The sequence below is a fragment of the Pecten maximus genome, chromosome 11 (assembly GCF_902652985.1).
Source record: "Pecten maximus chromosome 11, xPecMax1.1, whole genome shotgun sequence".
In the NCBI taxonomy this organism is placed as follows: Eukaryota; Metazoa; Mollusca; class Bivalvia; order Pectinida; family Pectinidae; genus Pecten; species Pecten maximus.
Window position 1 is genome coordinate 30,405,870 of NC_047025.1, and position 20,140 is coordinate 30,426,009.

Sequence of the window (20,140 nt, forward strand, 5' to 3'; positions counted from 1 at the left end):
CTGTCACAGGTCCAAACAACGATCACCTGATTTCTGTTGTCCACACTTTTTCTGCAAGATGCTTTATTTTACCTTTCAAGCTGTGACAATCACTATCTTCTACATCCTTAAAGTTGAACAATGTTTTAATTCATTCCGTTTTAGAATAGGTCCATGTTTTTCCAGAAAAAATACTGAATTTAAATTGTTTTAAAATAATTTTCATACACTTGATCGATAGTTTGATTACCAAATGAATTAATAATCACTATGATTATCACAGCCTGTTTTAACATATTATATACATTATCATTGATACTGCACACAAAAGCCAAACCAAGCAATATATTGTTATCGATCTATTGTTATCAATCTATTGTTATCAATACATCGTTATCGGAGGCATTATATGAAACTCGGAGAGAGAATAAACAACACTGATGCCTAATTAATCTAACAGACCTCGTTAACTTTTCCTGTAACTTTTACAGTGATATCTTTGTTGACTATCACATGATTCCTGATTACATTGTTTTGTGATGGTACAAAAAAATACCCATAATTAGCATATCTGATATTTAAACCATCAAATAATTGAAAATGACAAAAACAACCATTCCTTAATTATCAGAAAAGAAAAGGCAAATGAAAGTTTCTTCTAAAATTTGAAATAAATAAATTGAAATTTACCAGAATATATGCTGACAATGAAAGGATTTTTTTTTAATATTTAGATATAATTAATAAAAGAAATGGGAACATTATTGAACTGAAGTCAAACTTTATACATTTTAAAATGATGAAGTTGCATTAACACTTCTGTAAGTTTAATGGCATATTTAGGATACCAAGAATATATCACCTGTCTTATTCTCTAACCCTTCAAGTGGTGTCCCTATTTTGTATATATTCTCCCAGCCTATATTCTACGTACAACCTACCTTGAAATGTTGCCCCCTATCCTTACATTTTAATCTACCTTTCCCTGAAAGCATTGTTCCCAGCCCTGTCTTTTCTACGCTTCCTTTGCACTGCTGCCTCCATCCATTATTTCTTTGTAGTATTGTCCCCCTTTAAATATGCTACAGCTAATTGTTAAGATAAAACGCAGTACAGAACAGCAAAACAAAGCTGAGAGGACAAAAGTCACAATATATATATACTTACACATTGACAGCCTTGCAAAGTCAGAGGTTTCTGGGACAACAGCAGCCTTGGATACGGCATCATTGCTAGGGAGTGGTTGCGATGACGGAATAGGCTTTGAGGACAGCGACGGTGTAGTGGTAGATGAAGATGAGACCATCGATGTTGAATCCGATGACGAGGGTTTTGAGGATCCTGTAGAGATATGTTCTGCGCTGGTGATTGCAGGCAGTCCCGCTGATTGGATACATGAGGTCAACTCTTTGAGAGGATATGTTGCGGAGGAAACAGGTGGTGTGAGAAGAGAGAGTTGACCGTTGGGCAGTGGCGAGGAGCTGGACATGCCCATCAACAACTGTTGCTGTAACTGCTGTATCAGCTGTAACTGAACAAGCTGTTGTTGCTGTAGGCTATACAGTGTGGTGTGTAGCATGGCTAAGTCTGATGGTGGCAAGTTGTTTTCCGCAAACTGAGCCACGGCCGCCTTGGTGGCAGTGATTGGCTCCAGAGTAACATTGTGATTTGTGGGTAAAAATGAGGAAAATGGCAACATGAACTGAGGAAGCTGGAGAGACAGGTCACCTTTACTTTCTGATGATATTTTCCCATAGTCATTTTCTTTGTCATTTATTTCATCAATATCGTCTAAATCCTCCTCCTCTGATACTTCACCATTGAGATACGAGTCCTCCATAATGCCATCCTCTTCATCCATTTCGTCCACAAAAGCCTCGGTTTGTTCTTCTTCCTCTTCCTCCTCCGATTGGTCCATGTGTGTCTCTCCGTCTGAACCGTCACGAGCAGTCACATCAGACATTTTGCTCATTCTTGGAATTTTGCTGCTTCGTTCTAAATGATTGTCACTCTGTGAATTATCACTATCGTTGGCATCAAAAAATACTACCACTCTTTTGTGGCTGCAAGCTTTCTTGTGGGCCAGGAAAGTGGCTAAATCAGGAAACTCTTCGCGGCACTTACCACAAACATGTGCATCGCCCCCTGGTGAGGAAGTTGGTGACTGACTATTTTCACCTGAAACATACCAAGAAATATACTTTCAATTACCTCAACAAGGAAGGATACATCTTATTAAAGTTTTAATACACAACAAAATATATCGAAACTCAGACTTAACATCGTCTGTCACTTACAAAGGACTGTGTATTGTACACTATTTAATCTTGAAGACCTCCACTTGTTTTACAACTTTTTTCTCATATATTAAAGAAATGTTTGAGATATACAGACGACAGACAACATCAATAGCCAGTACAAAGCTTGTGTTTGATGAAATCAAAGACATCTAATCTTGACTGATGATGTCAAGAGAGAGATGTAAATTGCAACATAAAAATAATATTATATTTCTTCATGGCAAAGATGTCCATATGTTCACACATCCCATTCAGACAGGTAACATGGTTTTATTATAAGTGTGCGGTATTTAATTCTCCGTTTGAAATGCGTGTTGGGTCAGGTGATCAGGTTTTCCTGTGATGTGGGTATTTCGTTTTGACAGGTAGAGACCTAAGACCACGACACACAATGTAATTTCCTGGCCATGTACACCCTTAGTATCAAGTGCAGATAGCCGAGTGACATTTTTTGGAATGACTTCGGGAGTTCTTCATCACAGTTAACTGTAAAGGGTTTCAGCGACTGTGATTTGTCGAATGTGTTTCATAGACAGATGATAAGACTGATGACAAATTAGATGACAGAAATGATGATTACACAGACAATAGATTAACCGGACCATGTCAAGTTCAAATAAAAAATTGTCAAAATCATTTTATTTGTGTTACATGTTTATATAACGTGATAAATTGTTTGTAGTGCACTTAGGGACCGACTGCTTACGATTCAGAAAGTTTACTAAAAAATATTATTATGATGTACAGTCTAATTTGTCATTTGCTATATCAACCCTGTCCGACAGAAAATAGATTTGTAAAAAGATTTATTTCAACATTTGTCAGCCAAAATACTTATTTTCATATATCAAATGCAAATATGAGTTTTTCATTTGATGAGATATATCAGAAAGAAAAGTTGTTTTCAGACCTGCGAAGATATTACGTCAAACAAGTATATTTACATGTCAGCTTGCGGTAGTCTGAATGTTGTTGACAAGATTTTTACACCAACACTGGATTGACATAAGACCCAATTTATTTGTACACAATCAACTCAAATCAGTGTACAGTTTCTAAAAATATTCAATATTATTGAAATTTATATTCATTTAGCCTCAGGTACTGCATAATAATATGAAAAGAACTTTAGGTAGGAGTTTGAAAAACATTTGATAATTTATAAAAGCAATAAATTCAAAGAACTGATATGAAACATATCCTACTTGATAGATTTTTCTCCTTCCATAAAAAGAATTAATGCATAAAAATAATAATCAAAATCCAAACTACATGCATGAATGAATGTTGTATGTGTACAGTTTAGTTTAACATTCCATTTCAAATTTCAATGCGTCTTTAAAATTTTGACTATCATGTCATCTTTATGGCGTAGACCGAAGTGCTATGCATAATAAATTGAGATTGGCTATCTGGAAAAAATGTTCGCATTTCTGTGTATACTAGTTTACATTATGGAGATCAAATTCCTACATTAAAATTTCAAACAAAATTGTTTTTATATATGTATAACAGAAAATATGAAAATGCTGTGGTCTGCAAATCATATTTTACACAGGATCAATCATGTTTAGCTGGGAAGAACCTCCAGATTGTGTGGGCTAGCTATTTCTACAAAAGGTTAACTGTACATAATACTAATCTATGGAAATTAAATTAACATTTTCTCTAAAAAATCCTTACATAGTTATAATAATTCATTAGCATTTTCTTTATCGAAATTGACACAAAGTTTTAATATTTTATAATCTGCATGAAATTTGAGAATTGGTATATCTGTTTACGTATGAAATAAATGAATAGACTCAATGAGTAACAAAGACATCTGTTTATACAAAGTATCGGATTGCAACTGAAAAAAAAATCAGGCCTGTAAAAACAGGAATTATTTGGGATTCGTTTACACTTGCAAGAGGAAAAAATGTTGATGAGCCTTTTGACATATCAATATTTATTACTTGATCACAGGTCATCAACTCCAGGTCTCAACAGGGAGACAAAGAAATACCACTTTACAATAGTCCCATAAGTCATCAGGTTTGATGAATAGATATTGAATCGTCCCGAAAAGAAAAATCACAAATTGAAGACGATCTGATCCATTACTATCAATCTATAGACGGATGATATCCGGTAATTCAAGCCGAAAAGATTAACTTCCTCTCAAATCAAAAACCTTTTTTCTCTCCTTAATTTTCAATTTGCACTTCCTATGTAATTGAAGTTAAGGAACCAGGGTTTTTTCTTATTTCTAGCCAATTATTTTTGATAATCTAGTAAATTTCATTTTGCAAACATTACAACTATTAAATGGTACATAAAACTCCTCTAATACTATACTTTACAATCACTTCCTCTAGAAATATATGCAAAGTTTGTTTCCGAATTTTGAAAATCTGTCTTTCCTGTGAATATTTTCACCAGTGTTTAGTTTTGGCATACTTTGCATACAAATAACAGCAATATGTTATATATGCTCCAAGTCAGCTGAATCCTGTAAAAAATAGAACTAAAACTCAAAAATTCCTTAGCTAATTGGGTGACTGTTAAAATTACCATAAAACTCGGATCTATTACATGAATTATTGATATAAAGAGGCAGCCTCACAACCTCCACAGGGCAGCCATATCATAAAACGGATCCAAAAATGAAAACCTATCCTCAAATTTCTGTCTGTAAGAAGTTTCTTGTGAATTGGCTCAGAAATGAAATGTGGTTCGTAGAATTTTAATGAACACTTTTCTGATGAAGTACCAAATGACTGTCACTTTTTGTTGTTGTTTATTTCGTGTTGCAATGTTCAGCTTATGTTGGGAAACAAATTTCCACAATTTTCGAAAATGTGCTATATTACCTTCCCAGAACATTTCGGTGCAAAACTTTTCTAACTAAATGTAAATATACAATCTGGCCATCTGAATCCTTGGATGCCAGGGTAAGAATTCAGAATTAACAGGCCCCCATTATCTCAATCAGTCATTGACTACTTGTGGAACTGACCAAAACTTCCTTGCTCTAGATTGGTGTCGATTTATCAATGTTGAGTGGTATAAGTAACGAGTAGAAACTGACCAGATAAGCCTTTATCTCTAACTATTCACATGGCTGCTACACTACACTGGGGGCTGTCGGAACAGAGCCATCTTGTTGACCCCAGAAAAATACAAGTGACCCTGGTTATTTAGCTGTAACGGGGTAAATCAACTGTGTCATACAGGGTTCTGGTAACGGGGTAAATCAACCGTGTCATACAGGGTTCTGGTAAGGTAATCTTATCAAAATATATAATACAACTCCCATGTGTTGTTAAGATTTGATCTAGGCTCAGATTAAGTTGATCAATCAAAGTTTGGTGATGTTTTAGAATACAACTAAAAAAAAAATGTTCAGTTAAAATCTTTTAATTAATCAAGGATATTTTAATTAAGAACTTCAAAATGTTAACAAATGAAGAATTTTTTAGAAACAGAAGGTGTATCTTAAGCTGAGCATGCTCTCTGTATAGAGATTGGTGGAGGGCTCCCTAAATCTCTAATATGACTGTAAGCATATAGGAAGCACTTTAAGTGAAATCAGCCATACAATCATATGGTTGTGAAGGGGAAATGTTGGAAAGAAGTTTTACATTCATTGGTTTTTATGATATTACAGAAAATAACGGTCTAAAGAAAAATTTGAAACTTTGACAACATTTCATGAAGTCCTATCCTAGGCTCAAAATATGTAAAAATTCAGACGAAAAAATTATGAAATCCGATATGGAAAATTATAAATTCAGAATTCTCAAATAATGCCTTTTCCACTCTCAAACAAAAAACATGATTTAACATAGGGTATCCTTAGGGACCCATAAGCTGCCCCTAGTTTCTCAATCGTCTAAACATATGGCAGATTCTGCATTTTTAGTGCTGAAATGATGACATCCGATGTCCTGAAATCAACATCTTCCCGCATCACCCTACCATCTCAACACCCTAGGGAGCTACAAACTACCCCATTACCAAATCTCTAATGAGGCAAAAGAATGAAGCTCCCATTTTTTACTCGGGACCAATTATGCTTTAATGAAGAAATCAGTTATACCCACCGATCCTTAATTATGATTAATATTATGCAATTTTACAAGAATTAAGTTAGGTGAAGATAAAAAATTCTCACTGATAATAATTCTGTCTTAATTATTGCCAAGAATTTTATTTCCAAGATGATACTGATGAGTCTCCTCACTTATCAAAACTCTATTCATCACGACAGTGTTCACTCATTTGTTTTCATATTCCTAACCGTTAATTTGTTAAAATTTACATTGTTGTCACTGGGGCATGACCTCAGGTTCAGCGATCATCTGGCTCAATTTGTTTCTCCTATCCAAGAGCCAAACAGTTATATGCTAATTTTCAAAATCTCGTAACTTGATTCCAGGATCTGTATTATCTTATCATCATAAGTCGGAAAAAGTTTGCCGATTTTGAACAAAGAACCTGACAAGATATGATTTTGAACAAAGTATCTGACAGGAAATTTTAGCCTTTATGAATGTTATCGGCCAAGAAATGAGGTTTATGAATTTCAATAATGATAATGAGAGACTTGAGAAATGAAACTGACATAAAATGTGTAATCATATCCCGCCAGCCATCTATACACCTTCATGAGAAAGGACATAAAACGGCCAACTCCAAAATAATACAGAAATTGACAGCTTTTAAGGAAAGGTGGACAGGTGCATTGATTTCCTTACCTGTATCATTTTTACCTGACCAGGTAAATGGCCTAGGACCAACTGTAATGTACACGAAGTGATGATGAGCAATAAACAAATATTTTATACCTGGAGAAGACAAGAAAATAAGATGAGTGTTGTCCAAGGTATGTGAATGTTGGTATCAGAATACCACCTTGTCCAGGCCATAATATAGGTACCTGTCCTGTGTCATCGGTTTATATAGGGGTATTCATATCATTTTCATATTATTCAAGCTGAAGTGGCACATGGTATGATTTGCCATTCTGTGGGCTATTCAACCAGCCAACAATGCCCAGATGTAGATGTAATAAAATACTCTTCAATTGCAAATTGGAAAACATTTTAATATGTGGCCAGGACGTTATTATCTCAAATACCCCATACATTTATTCATAGCCACGAAATGATTCAATATTTAAGTTTTGGAAGGTCCCCAGTTGGTATCTGAGGCATATTAAGTTAGGGTAAAATGGGGAGTAAATCTCCACTTCCCTCCTCCACTAAATATTTTCCTGACCCCTCACACCTGGGTCTAGCGATCACCTTTCACAACGGTTTAATGTGCATATTTAACTTATCGCTCAATTGGGTTCATAGCTTTAATATGGAGACAATACAGGTACAGAGTTAGTGTCATGGAGACAAGGGGCAATTACTCTATAAACATAGAGACAGGGAAGGGGCAGTGAGGAGGGGTCTGGGGGCTGGTAGAGACAGGGAAGCGGCAGTGAGGAGGGGTCTGGGGGCTGGTAGAGACAGGGAAGGGGCAGTGAGGAGGGGTCTGGGGGCTGGTAGAGACAGGGAAGGACAGTGAGGAGGGGTCTGGGGGCTGGTAGAGACAGATTTGGAGGGGTCTGGGGGCTGGTAGAGACAGGAAAGGACAGTGAGGAGGGGTCTGGGGGCTGGTAGAGACAGATTTGGAGGGGTCTGGGGGCTGGTAGAGACAGGGAAGGGGCAGTGAGGAGGGGTCTGGGGGCTGGTAGAGGCAGGGAAGGGGCAGTGAGGAGGGGTCTGGGGGCTGGTAGAGACAGATTTACAGAGTGGTTTGAGGGATATATCTTTATATAGAGTGGGGAGATATGAGTTGAGAGACAGATTAGTGAAGGAATATCATATGGGATTGATGGGGAGATATGAGTTGAGGGGCAGATTAGTGAAGGAATATTATAATGGATTGATTGGGAGATATGAGTTGAGGGGCAGATTAGTGAAGGAATATCATATGGGATTGATGGGGAGATATGAGTTGAGGGGCAGATTAGTGAAAGAATATTTGAAATGGAGGACTGTCCAGCTAGACAGGGTTTTATAAGGCGTATCTGATTATAAAGACTTCTAAAATACTTGAAGTGCTGGCTTATAATCGGATTTGCCAGATTCGCTATCTACTACTTCAGCAGTAACCCTTTCGGATTGTCAACCGCAGATGATTCAATGAAACGTGCATCTGTATACACACTAATATTGATTTCTCTCATAAAGTTATTGCCAGTGTCAACACATACATGTACAGAACCTCACATTTCACTGATCAATTTCCATACATTTAAAAAATTAATATAGATATCTCAATATCGGATAAAACCGTTCGCTGCCATTAAACGAATCTAGTATTTATCACACAAAAAGCCTTCGCATGAACTCTCGTAAATCAACTCAATTCAAAAAATCAAATTTTGTATGGTTTCATATTTACCCACATTAAAACATATTTGTTTTGTGTGGGTCATCATTGTAATCACATTCCTCCGTCTGTTTGGCATTTCAATTGTGGCATTGTGAGAAGTGACACACATTATTAGTTTGTCCCTGGTGTAACTCCACGTGGACCCAACAAGATGTCAGTCTCCATACTAAACACCTGTCACTTGTTCATACTTATATCACCCGTCTCTCGGGGTCAGATAATATCTAGTTTAGGCAACAGACACGAATAACATACAATTGTCTGAGATTTCTTTATCAATGTGTTTGAGATATGCGTCAAGTAAATTAATCTGATCAGATTCAAGCTGCCGTTAAATACTTTATATGTGACTTCACACTTAGATTTAAATGCATGTGCAGTTGGTAAGGATATGACAGTTGTTTTTACACAGGTGGCCCTGTCCACAGAGAATCTGATACACTGTCAATGCTGAAGTCAGCTGTCCATTTTTTCCTGATTTATTGCTATTTATGTAACAAGGTTATCTGAGCAATAATATCAATGACAATTTTATGACACATGTGAAGTAATATTCTGCTGTCAAATTATGCTTCCGAGTGTTTGGAGCTATCACGCCATTTCCTCTCCATTTTTTTAACAGGTATGTATCAAGGTACAAATATTGATATCCGGTGCATCAGGGACTGTCAGTGGATGATGTTAGAAACAAGTGTAATTTCCAAACACATAAAAAATTCTTCTTAAAAAATTCCCTGAAGAGAAATTTCTGAAATATTAATTATCTTTATCTGGAGATAATTAGTCTTTGCTCCGTTGAAGTTAAATAATCCTCAAGGAAGCAAAGAGAGCTACAACTAGTTTTTAGGAAGTGCCAGCAATGTTAGTTACATACTTTTATACATTTTGGGAACAGCTAATGGACAGAGAACCCTATATCTACCCAAGGTCAAGAATGTATTGGAGATTGATTTTTCTCTCCACCTTTTAGAATGAAATGTTGATCAGGGGTACCTAAATGTTTAACATGAATGACCTTGCCAATGACTAGGGTCTGTGTCTTGAATGGCCAATTAATAGCTGTGTTGCCAGCTAGAGACAAGTACCTGGGGCTCCTGTCGACACTAGATTACACCCTAATCATACCCCGCCTTGTCACAGATTAAGTCAGCCCAACAACTTTCTTAGCCCTCTATAATGTAGCCATTTACCCTGTTTATGTATTCTGTGTGTCTAAGGATGACCATGTACATATACCCAGCTATGTGTGACCCTGTACCCAGCTGTGTGTGACCATGTACCCAGTTGTGTGTGACCCTGTACCCAGCTGTGTGTGACCCTGTACCCAGCTGTGTGACCCTGTACCCAGTTGTGTGTGACCATGTACCCAGCTCTGTGTGACCCTGTACCCAGCTGTGTGTGACCCTGTACCCAGCTGTGTATGACCCTGTACCCAGCTGTGTGACCCTGTATCCAGCTGTGTGTGACCATGTACCCAGCTGTGTGTGACCATGTACCCAGTTGTGTGTGTGACCCTGTACCCAGTTGTGTGTGTGACCCTGTACCCAGCTGTGTGTGTGACCATGTACCTAGCTCTGTGTGACCCTGTACCCAGTTGTGTGTGACCCTGTACCCAGCTGTGTGACCCTGTATCCAGCTGTGTGTGTGACCATGTACCCAGCTCTGTGTGACCCTGTACCCAGTTGTGTGTGACCCTGTATCCAGCTGTGTATGACCCTGTACCCAGCTGTGTGACCCTGTACCCAGCTGTGTGTGACCCTGTACCCAGTTGTGTGTGACCCTGTACCCAGCTGTGTATGACCCTGTATCCAGCTGTGTGACCCTGTATCCAGCTGTGTGTGTGACCATGTACCCAGCTGAGTGACCCTGTACCCAGTTGTGTGTGACCATGTACCCAGCTGTGTGTGACCCTGTACCCAGCTGTGTGTGACCATGTACCCAGCTGTGTATGACCCTGTACCCAGCTGTGTGACCCTGTATCCAGCTGTGTGTGTGACCATGTACCTAGCTCTGTGTGACCCTGTACCCAGTTGTGTGTGACCCTGTACCCAGCTGTGTATGACCCTGTACCCAGCTGTGTGACCCTGTACCCAGTTGTGTGTGACCCTGTACCCAGCTGTGTATGACCCTGTACCCAGTTGTGTGTGACCCTGTACCCAGCTGTGTGACCCTGTACCCAGCTCTGTGTGACCCTGTACCCAGTTGTGTGTGACCCTGTACCCAGCTGTGTGACCCTGTACCCAGCTCTGTGTGACCCTGTACCCAGCTGTGTGACCCTGTACCCAGCTCTGTGTGACCCTGTACCCAGTTGTGTGTGACCCTGTACCCAGCTGTGTGTGACCCTGTACCCAGCTGTGTGACCCTGTACCCAGTTGTGTGTGACCATGTACCCAGCTCTGTGTGACCCTGTACCCAGCTGTGTGTGACCCTGTACCCAGCTGTGTATGACCCTGTACCCAGCTGTGTGACCCTGTATCCAGCTGTGTGTGACCATGTACCCAGCTGTGTGTGACCATGTACCCAGTTGTGTGCGTGACCCTGTACCCAGTTGTGTGTGTGACCCTGTACCCAGCTGTGTGTGTGACCATGTACCTAGCTCTGTGTGACCCTGTACCCAGTTGTGTGTGACCCTGTACCCAGCTGTGTGACCCTGTATCCAGCTGTGTGTGTGACCATGTACCCAGCTCTGTGTGACCCTGTACCCAGTTGTGTGTGACCCTGTATCCAGCTGTGTATGACCCTGTACCCAGCTGTGTGACCCTGTACCCAGCTGTGTGTGACCCTGTACCCAGTTGTGTGTGACCCTGTACCCAGCTGTGTATGACCCTGTATCCAGCTGTGTGACCCTGTATCCAGCTGTGTGTGTGACCATGTACCCAGCTGAGTGACCCTGTACCCAGTTGTGTGTGACCATGTACCCAGCTGTGTGTGACCCTGTACCCAGCTGTGTGTGACCATGTACCAAGCTGTGTATGACCCTGTACCCAGCTGTGTGACCCTGTATCCAGCTGTGTGTGTGACCATGTACCTAGCTCTGTGTGACCCTGTACCCAGTTGTGTGTGACCCTGTACCCAGCTGTGTATGACCCTGTACCCAGCTGTGTGACCCTGTACCCAGTTGTGTGTGACCCTGTACCCAGCTGTGTATGACCCTGTACCCAGTTGTGTGTGACCCTGTACCCAGCTGTGTGACCCTGTACCCAGCTCTGTGTGACCCTGTACCCAGTTGTGTGTGACCCTGTACCCAGCTGTGTGACCCTGTACCCAGCTCTGTGTGACCCTGTACCCAGCTGTGTGACCCTGTACCCAGCTCTGTGTGACCCTGTACCCAGTTGTGTGTGACCCTGTACCCAGCTGTGTATGACCCTGTACCCAGCTGTGTATGACCCTGTACCCAGCTGTGTGACCCTGTACCCAGCTGTGTATGACCCTGTACCCAGCTGTGTGTGACCCTGTACCCAGCTGTGTGTGACCCTGTACCCAGCTCTGTGTGACCCTGTACCCAGTTGTGTGTGACCATGTACCCAGCTGTGTGTGACCCTGTACCCAGCTGTGTGTGACCCTGTACCCAGCTGTGTGTGACCCTGTACCCAGCTGTGTGTGACCCTGTACCCAGTATGTGCGTGACCCTGTACCCAGCTGTGTGTGTGACCCTGTACCCAGCTGTGTGTGTGACCCTGTACCCAGCTGTTCGTGTGATCCTGTACCCAGCTGTGTGTGTGACCATGTACCCAGCTCTGTGTGACCCTGTACCCAGTTGTGTGTGACCATGTATCCAGTCTGTATGATTCCCTCCATATTTGAACAGTATACTTGTATTATTCATGTATGTAACACTTTGCCAGTACAGAGATCTCATGACTATAATTTCAGTTATTTGCCAAAATAAAAATGTTGTTTTATTCATTTACCTTTGGGAGACTTCCAAGTGCAAGGGTACCAAGATATTAATCAAAGGGAGATAATTTTACAGGTATTTCTAGCATCACTGTATTACATCTAATAAGCACTCTCTGCATTTAGTTATTTATACAGAGAGGACAGAAAACAATTGAAATATTTCAAAGTATATATAAAAGACCATTTTATTTCAGTTTTTAAATTATGATAAAATGATGGATGGAATTAAATTTTGATCAAATTGGAATCAGTGGAGATTGTGAATTGGGGTACATGTTAGGTATAATACAGTAATTTAAATCGATTTATTCACTTAACAAAAACTTAAAATTTTCATTCAAGGAGGCAATGTTTCTGACATTTAGTTTTATAAATGATATTAACCTTTATAAACCAACAAGGTAACTCTGCAGTTGCTGTTAAATTTTCTCCAGACATAAGAAATGAAACGTAAATCTCCGTTTGTCTGGCGATAGTGATACTTGGGTGTTTGTAAAGTACTTGGCTATAGATAGGGCCAATCCATATACTCTGTATCCAAGGCGCATCAGTCAAAATCTGTCATAGGCAATCATAGGAGCAGTTTGATGAGGATCTCGTAGGTAGGCCGCCGCGGCACAAACAGTACAGCTACCCTGAATAATTACTCACCTTTTCAGTCCCGCAGACAATGCATATACACCAATAATTTTGATTGAAAACAAAACCAATCAGCTCATTGTTTGGGGTACAAACTTGGCTAATCTTTCATATCAAATCAATTTTGCTGATACTGCACTTTGTGGATTGCCGTTTTAGAGTACAGAGTGCCCTGTATGTTGGTAGATATAGGTATAACATGTACCGTGGGGCACGGACTAACAATTGTACGGGAAACATACTGTAGGTGTCTTACTTTATAAACAATTGGAGATCAATACCTCTCCTTATAGTCATACCACTCAAATATAAACAGCTACAACCTTATATAGTCATACCACTCAAATATAAACAGCTACAACCTCTAATAGGAAGTTTTTTACAGCAACCTATATCATCCAAGTACAACCTACAACATCTGATACTGAACAGTTCTACAGAAACCTATAAATCTTCTATCTCTCAGAGGAACAGTTCTACACAAACCTACAATCCACAAACTCTAATAGGAACAGTTCTACACAAACCTACAATCCACAAACTCTAATAGAAACAGTTCTACACAAACCTACAATCCACAAACTCTAATAGGAACAGTTCTACACAAACCTACAATCCACAAACTCTAATAGAAACAGTTCTACACAAAACTACAATCCACAAACTCTTATATAAACCTACAATCCACAAACTCTAATAGGAACAGTTCTACCCAAACCTACAATCCACAAACTCTAATAGGAACAGTTCTACACAAACCTACAATCCACAAACTCTAATAGGAACAGTTCTACCCAAACCTACAATCCACAAACTCTAATAAGAACAGTTCTACACAAAACTACAATCAACAAACTCTAATAAGAACATTCTACACAAACCTACAATCCACAAACTCTAATAGGAACAGTTCTACACAAACCTACAATCCACAAACTCTAATAGAAACAGTTCTACACAAACCTACAATCCACAAACTCTAATAGGAACAGTTCTACACAAACCTACAATCCACAAACTCTAATAGAAACAGTTCTACACAAAACTACAATCCACAAACTCTTATATAAACCTACAATCCACAAACTCTAATAGGAACAGTTCTACCCAAACCTACAATCCACAAACTCTAATAGGAACAGTTCTACCCAAACCTACAATCCACAAACTCTAATAAGAACAGTTCTACACAAAACTACAATCAACAAACTCTAATAAGAACATTCTACACAAACCTACAATCCACAAACTCTAATAAGGACATTCTATAGGAACCTACAATCTACAAACTCATTGCTGCTTGCATTTTCTTTTAAAAACAATTATGTATTTTATCAAATAAGTAGTACATTCCTTTATTATACAGAAACCAAACTTCTCACTGATGTAATAAACCAACCCAACAAAAAATTGTCTTACAGATACCTAAATAAACATTTCCACAGAACAGCCCTTGTCAGAAATCCAGCCAATTCAACCCACTTGTATTTAAAGAGTATGTTTGTGACAAAAAAATTATTCATATCCAGCAAAATGACATCTGAAGTAAAGTTCATATACTTCAATGTCAGAATGAATTCCGTGTGAGATTATATCGGACCAATAGAAACAGGCTAGAGAAACAAAATCAGGATTTTTTTGCCATTTCCACTATAAACAGGGTGCCCATCAGGCCCACTCTATTGATCCACACACAAGGCCCAATATCAACAGCCTACATTATATAGGTGTCAAATATGAAATTAAAAGTGAGATAAATTTGTCACTTTAATACCGCTGGAAAGCATCACTCCCAACTACTTGAGTCAAGTCAAGTTTTGCCTGATAAATACCATGGCCTTGCTAAATCTTCCATGATACATATGAATTTCTTATAAAACACTACACATGTTCCGTCAAAGGCAGTGGAACTCTTCAGACGTCAAAATGGACATTCCCATGCCTTAGGCAGGAGCTGACATTGAAAATCTTCAGACTGCCTGTCACAAACGAATATATTCTCAAAAGAATTTTTATTCTAAAATACACTAATTGCGTTGGAAGTATCTAACATTTTTCTTTAATTTTCTGAAAAATTTTCATCTTTAAACCTTAAAATTGTAAGTCATTAGAAATGGTTAGTTTTCAGTTTGTAACAGTTGTCCTGATTGATAATAAATCACTATTTTAACCACTAGTAATTAAATCTTTGGTTACAACCTCCCCCGTCATATTTACCACCACATTATAATGTGGGGACTGTTCCCTGCCCCGGGGCTAGTGTCACTGTGACCAATGATAGACTCATATCTACCTAACCATCTTTCTCACCTGGTTCTCTAACACCTGTTTTTATAATGACCTTCGTGAAAAAAGGATGTTTAACAAACTGTCCAATGCCCAGAGGGAGAGATGTTGTCAAGGTTGTCATCATAATTTGTCTGCACTTGTAGACTGACTGAGAGGGAGAGTAAAACCACTAATTGGCTATAAGTCTGGGAGGTAGACACATTCACCCCACACACGTCCTACGAGGGATAGAAAGCTCGGTGACAATGCAGAAGGAGGAAAAACTCTACACAAACTTTCTGTTCTTTTCACCCCTCAGTCCTAATCCTACAATTTCCCTTGACATAAATGATAACTAATATTCTCAGTCGTAACTGTAAGTAAACACATGTTTTAGTCCTGAAAATAATGTCCTTTAATCCTACAGAAATACCTGTGGTCCTGTGCGATCCCAGTAAGCATGCAATACATTTGATATATTTTATTAGAGGTAAATTTTCCAGAGGTCGAATGTGTTGCTTTTACCCCACATCCCCGTATTACCGACCTTTATAACATTCCCAAATCTCCCATCCTCGAGTCAATTTCAAGTTTAATAGAGAAATATATGATTTACATAAATCTTTTTAAAGTTGTGGGTCTTATTAAAAAGTATATATATAAATCGATAGAAAATTCCAATAACATTTGTTCAAATATTCCACGCTCGCTCGCAATAGCCCCACCCTTGTCAGGATTTAATACAAAATTTAGATATGTCATGAAATTTATGCACATATTAACACAGTCGCCACAACTTGCAACATTTATTTCCTGGCCAGTAAATAATTCCTATAAAGACGAGACAAGTGTGACCGTGTGTGATCCTGTTATGAAGGGATATAAGTGCAGTTATAGATATGTCTCCTTTCATAAAGATTCCCTTTTACAAAATATAAATTCCAAATTTTATTTTCTGTATTTTTGTACCTAATTCTTTAATCCAATTTATGATCCAAGACAATCTGATTAAAATACAGATCATCACCATACATAAGTATGCTCTTGTTATGCAGCTCTGATGGTGGCCAATGAGGGGTCATGTTCAGATGACCTTTCAACCAACCAATTAAAATGCAATTGACAAGGATGAATATAATAGCATATATTGGTTTATATATCAGCCAAATGGAGTGAAAATACACATCTTCTCTGCACCAGTTTCATCAACTCACAAAGACAGATAAGATTTTAGCTAAGGCACAAAGGTCAAAGGTCATGTGTAAATGTACCATACTGGAAGGAGGAGATTGAGGACTAAGAGGTCATCAGTCATAATGGTACAGTTATATAGAAGGACATGAAGGCGAATGGTCATTTGTTAAAAAAAATAGTGATAAGGTTTGAATTAGACAATATCAAGGAAGCAGCTAGACAGGAAAAGGATGTTCAGCACCACAACTCAGAGGAAGAGGATTTCCAGCACCACAAGTCAGAGGAGGAGAATGTCCAGCACCACAAGTCAGAGGAAGAGGATGTCCAGCACCACAAGTCAGAGGAGGAGGATATCCAGCACCACAAGTCAGAGGAAGAGGATGTCCAGCACCACAAGTCAGAGGAGGAGGATGTCCAGCACCACAAGTCAGAGGAAGAGGATGTCCAGCACCACAAGTCAGAGGAGGAGGATATCCAGCACCACAAGTCAGAGGAAGAGGATGTCACGCACCACAAGTCAGAGGAGGAGGATATCCAGCACCACAAGTCAGAGGAAGAGGATGTCCAGCACCACAAGTCAGAGGAAGAGGATATCCAGCACCACAAGTCAGAGGAGGAGGATGTCCAGCACCACAAGTCAGAGGAGGAGGATGTCCAGCACCACAAGTCAGAGGAAGAGGATATCCAGCACCACAAGTCAGAGGAGGAGGATATCCAGCTCCACAAGTCAGAGGAAGAGAGGATGTCCAGCACCACAAGTCAGAGGAGGAGGATGTCCAGCACCACAAGTCAGAGGAAGAGGATATCCAGCACCACAAGTCAGAGGAGGAGGATATCCAGCACCACAAGTCAGAGGAAGAGGATGTCACGCACCACAAGTCAGAGGAGGAGGATATCCAGCACCACAAGTCAGAGGAAGAGGATGTCCAGCACCACAAGTCAGAGGAGGAGGATGTCACGCACCACAAGTCAGAGGAGGAGAATGTCCAGCACCACAAGTCAGAGGAGGAGAATGTCCAGCACCACAAGTCAGAGGAGGAGAGGAGAACTGCGGGTCAGGGGAAGGAGTTTAGTGATCATAAGGATCAATTCTCCCCAGCATCCGTTAGGAAAATCTGACCAAAAAAATCTGTGTGCTGACAACAAAATTTATTTATGGCAGGATATAAGAATATTTTATATGCATTTTATAGTTGGAGGGGTTTTAAACCACTTATACTCTTCTCCACTGTTTACCGTAAGTATAAATATCTGTCTTTACCATTGCAACTAGATGTGTTTGCTTATTCAAAAATATTAAAAAAAAATGTGAATGTGTGTGTGTGAAAATCTTAATTAGCTTGATCAGAAAGTGAGATTAGCCATACCGTCAAATATTTATTGGTTAGTGTTACTGTGTTCACAGTTATTATTAATACACAAGTAAATAATTGGTCCCAGTCCTGTAACAATTCCCCACTAATTGATCTGACAGCTATGTCATCAAACAATGGAACAAAAGCAAATTAAAACAAATGAAAAAAGTGTCACAGAAAAAAACCATTCAGACGTTAAAATTCACAATAATAGAGTTCACATCCAAGTACACCAGTATGGCTGTTGTGACAGGGGAAATGTTTTATATACAAGATCTAATAACATTTTATCAAAACTCAATCTTATCACTAGACTCATCAATTCCATCAAAAAAATTTGAATTTTGAAAAGAAATGAAATAGTCTTTGACACACAATAAAATTAAATGGACCCCAAATCTCATTGAATTTTTTTTCATAACACATTGTCCTGTTACGACCGTAGGATTTGATAACAATCACACATTTATATAATCCTCTACCTGTCACATACACACACAAAAAAAGTTACAAATTCCATGTTTAAACAATTACACTTAAATAAAATAACAAAATTCAAAACACCCCAAGATTAAGATTAGAACGGGAAGCTCAGGATTTGGGATTTAATTATTATTGTTGTTCCTGTGCTAGGCCAGGATCTCTCGGACCACACACACGCCTGGAAACCTGGGGCCATGTTATTTCATATTCATATACAATGATCAAATTTCTGATATTTCAGTCAGTTTCTAAACAATAATATGTGTCAGTGACATGTGGTGCTAGCGTTTACTGCCAGAGTTACAGGCCGACACAGGTTTCGGGGGAGGGGTGTCCGTCTTATCGCTGATTTAAACAACTTGATAAAAACACACCAACTCTACAGTGTTTCCTGTTAAAATTCAATGAACAAAGGAAAAAAATATGATTGATAAAATATTTTGTGTGGGATGTGGATTTTTTTTTTTTATATTTATTATGAAAAACTATCAATAAAGCCAAGATTGATTCAAAGATATGTCAGAAATATGATATTTATCTATAAACAAATTAGTTCTCTGAAGAATTAATGAGTTAAGTTTCAAGAATATAATGTGTACTGATAATTTTAAACATGATCTGATCGGAATGTTGTGAATGTGGTCTTAATAATCTCGTTATATTGAGCCTGGTTCAGGGTCCTGATGTGAACATTACAAGGCCTACCTGATTCAAGTAAAATTTCACGCTGTATTACACTCCCTAACTGCCCTATGTAATGTGATCATCACATCCCCACAAGTGGCATCTCTGTATTATATTAAAAATTGGCCCTTTGACCCCTGATCAAAACCTACCACAGGTTTCCCCCTCCAAGGAGAAATTCCTTCCCATCCAAATTAATGGGTCAATTTTGACAGAGAGAAAGTATTCACTATCCAGCCTTAAGATAATAGGCCCTAAAATAAATTTCTCATAGCTTTCCTCTGTTTGCATATTAGGCGTTCAAATATACTCTATGGAATTTACATTCAGCCTTTGAACTTTATTAGAAGTAATATTAAATTCAAAAACCCATTCAGTAAAAGTGTATTATGTGTTTGGTTCAAACCGGCTACCGGTACAATTGTATCATAACAAATAATTCTCTCATAATGACGAGGACTTGGGGAGTAAATACTAATTGTGTTTATCATACGACATCTGTTGGCTTATCTGGAAGATTGGACTTGAGACATCAAGTCCTGAAATAAAATCCAAATATTGACCTAAAGATATTTGAAAATTGAGATAATTCAAACTGAGCAAGGTGAAAAACAAGTTTCTGTATGTTTGATATATATGTCTTTTGAAGTGCTTCATAACACAAATTACAAGTGCCAAACGTTCCAGTAGGGGGCAGCACTTGAGTCATCATAGGATGGTACAGCATATTATTTTTGAACATGTTACATTAAGTAAAGATATTTTTATATAAAAAGTTCTTTGATGCTTTTTCGCTATGACACAAGAAAGTATTTCATTTTAATACTCCAATTTCTAAGTAAATAATGGCGATAAATTTTGGAATATTTTTTTTTGTGAAAAATAATTTTGAAAGAACACGAG

General features: G+C 38.8%; 1 protein-coding gene across 2 annotated transcripts in view; it reads right to left on the minus strand.

Annotated features, from left to right (window-relative positions):
• The window catches only part of LOC117337400 (sal-like protein 1), a 66,645-nt gene that overhangs the window by 36,774 nt on the left and 9,731 nt on the right, over positions 1-20,140 (minus strand). For both annotated transcript variants that reach the window (XM_033898376.1, XM_033898377.1), the window contains exon 2: positions 1,147-2,157. In XM_033898376.1, the coding sequence (XP_033754267.1) occupies positions 1,147-2,157 (1,011 nt within the window). The remainder of the gene's footprint in view (positions 1-1,146; positions 2,158-20,140) is intronic.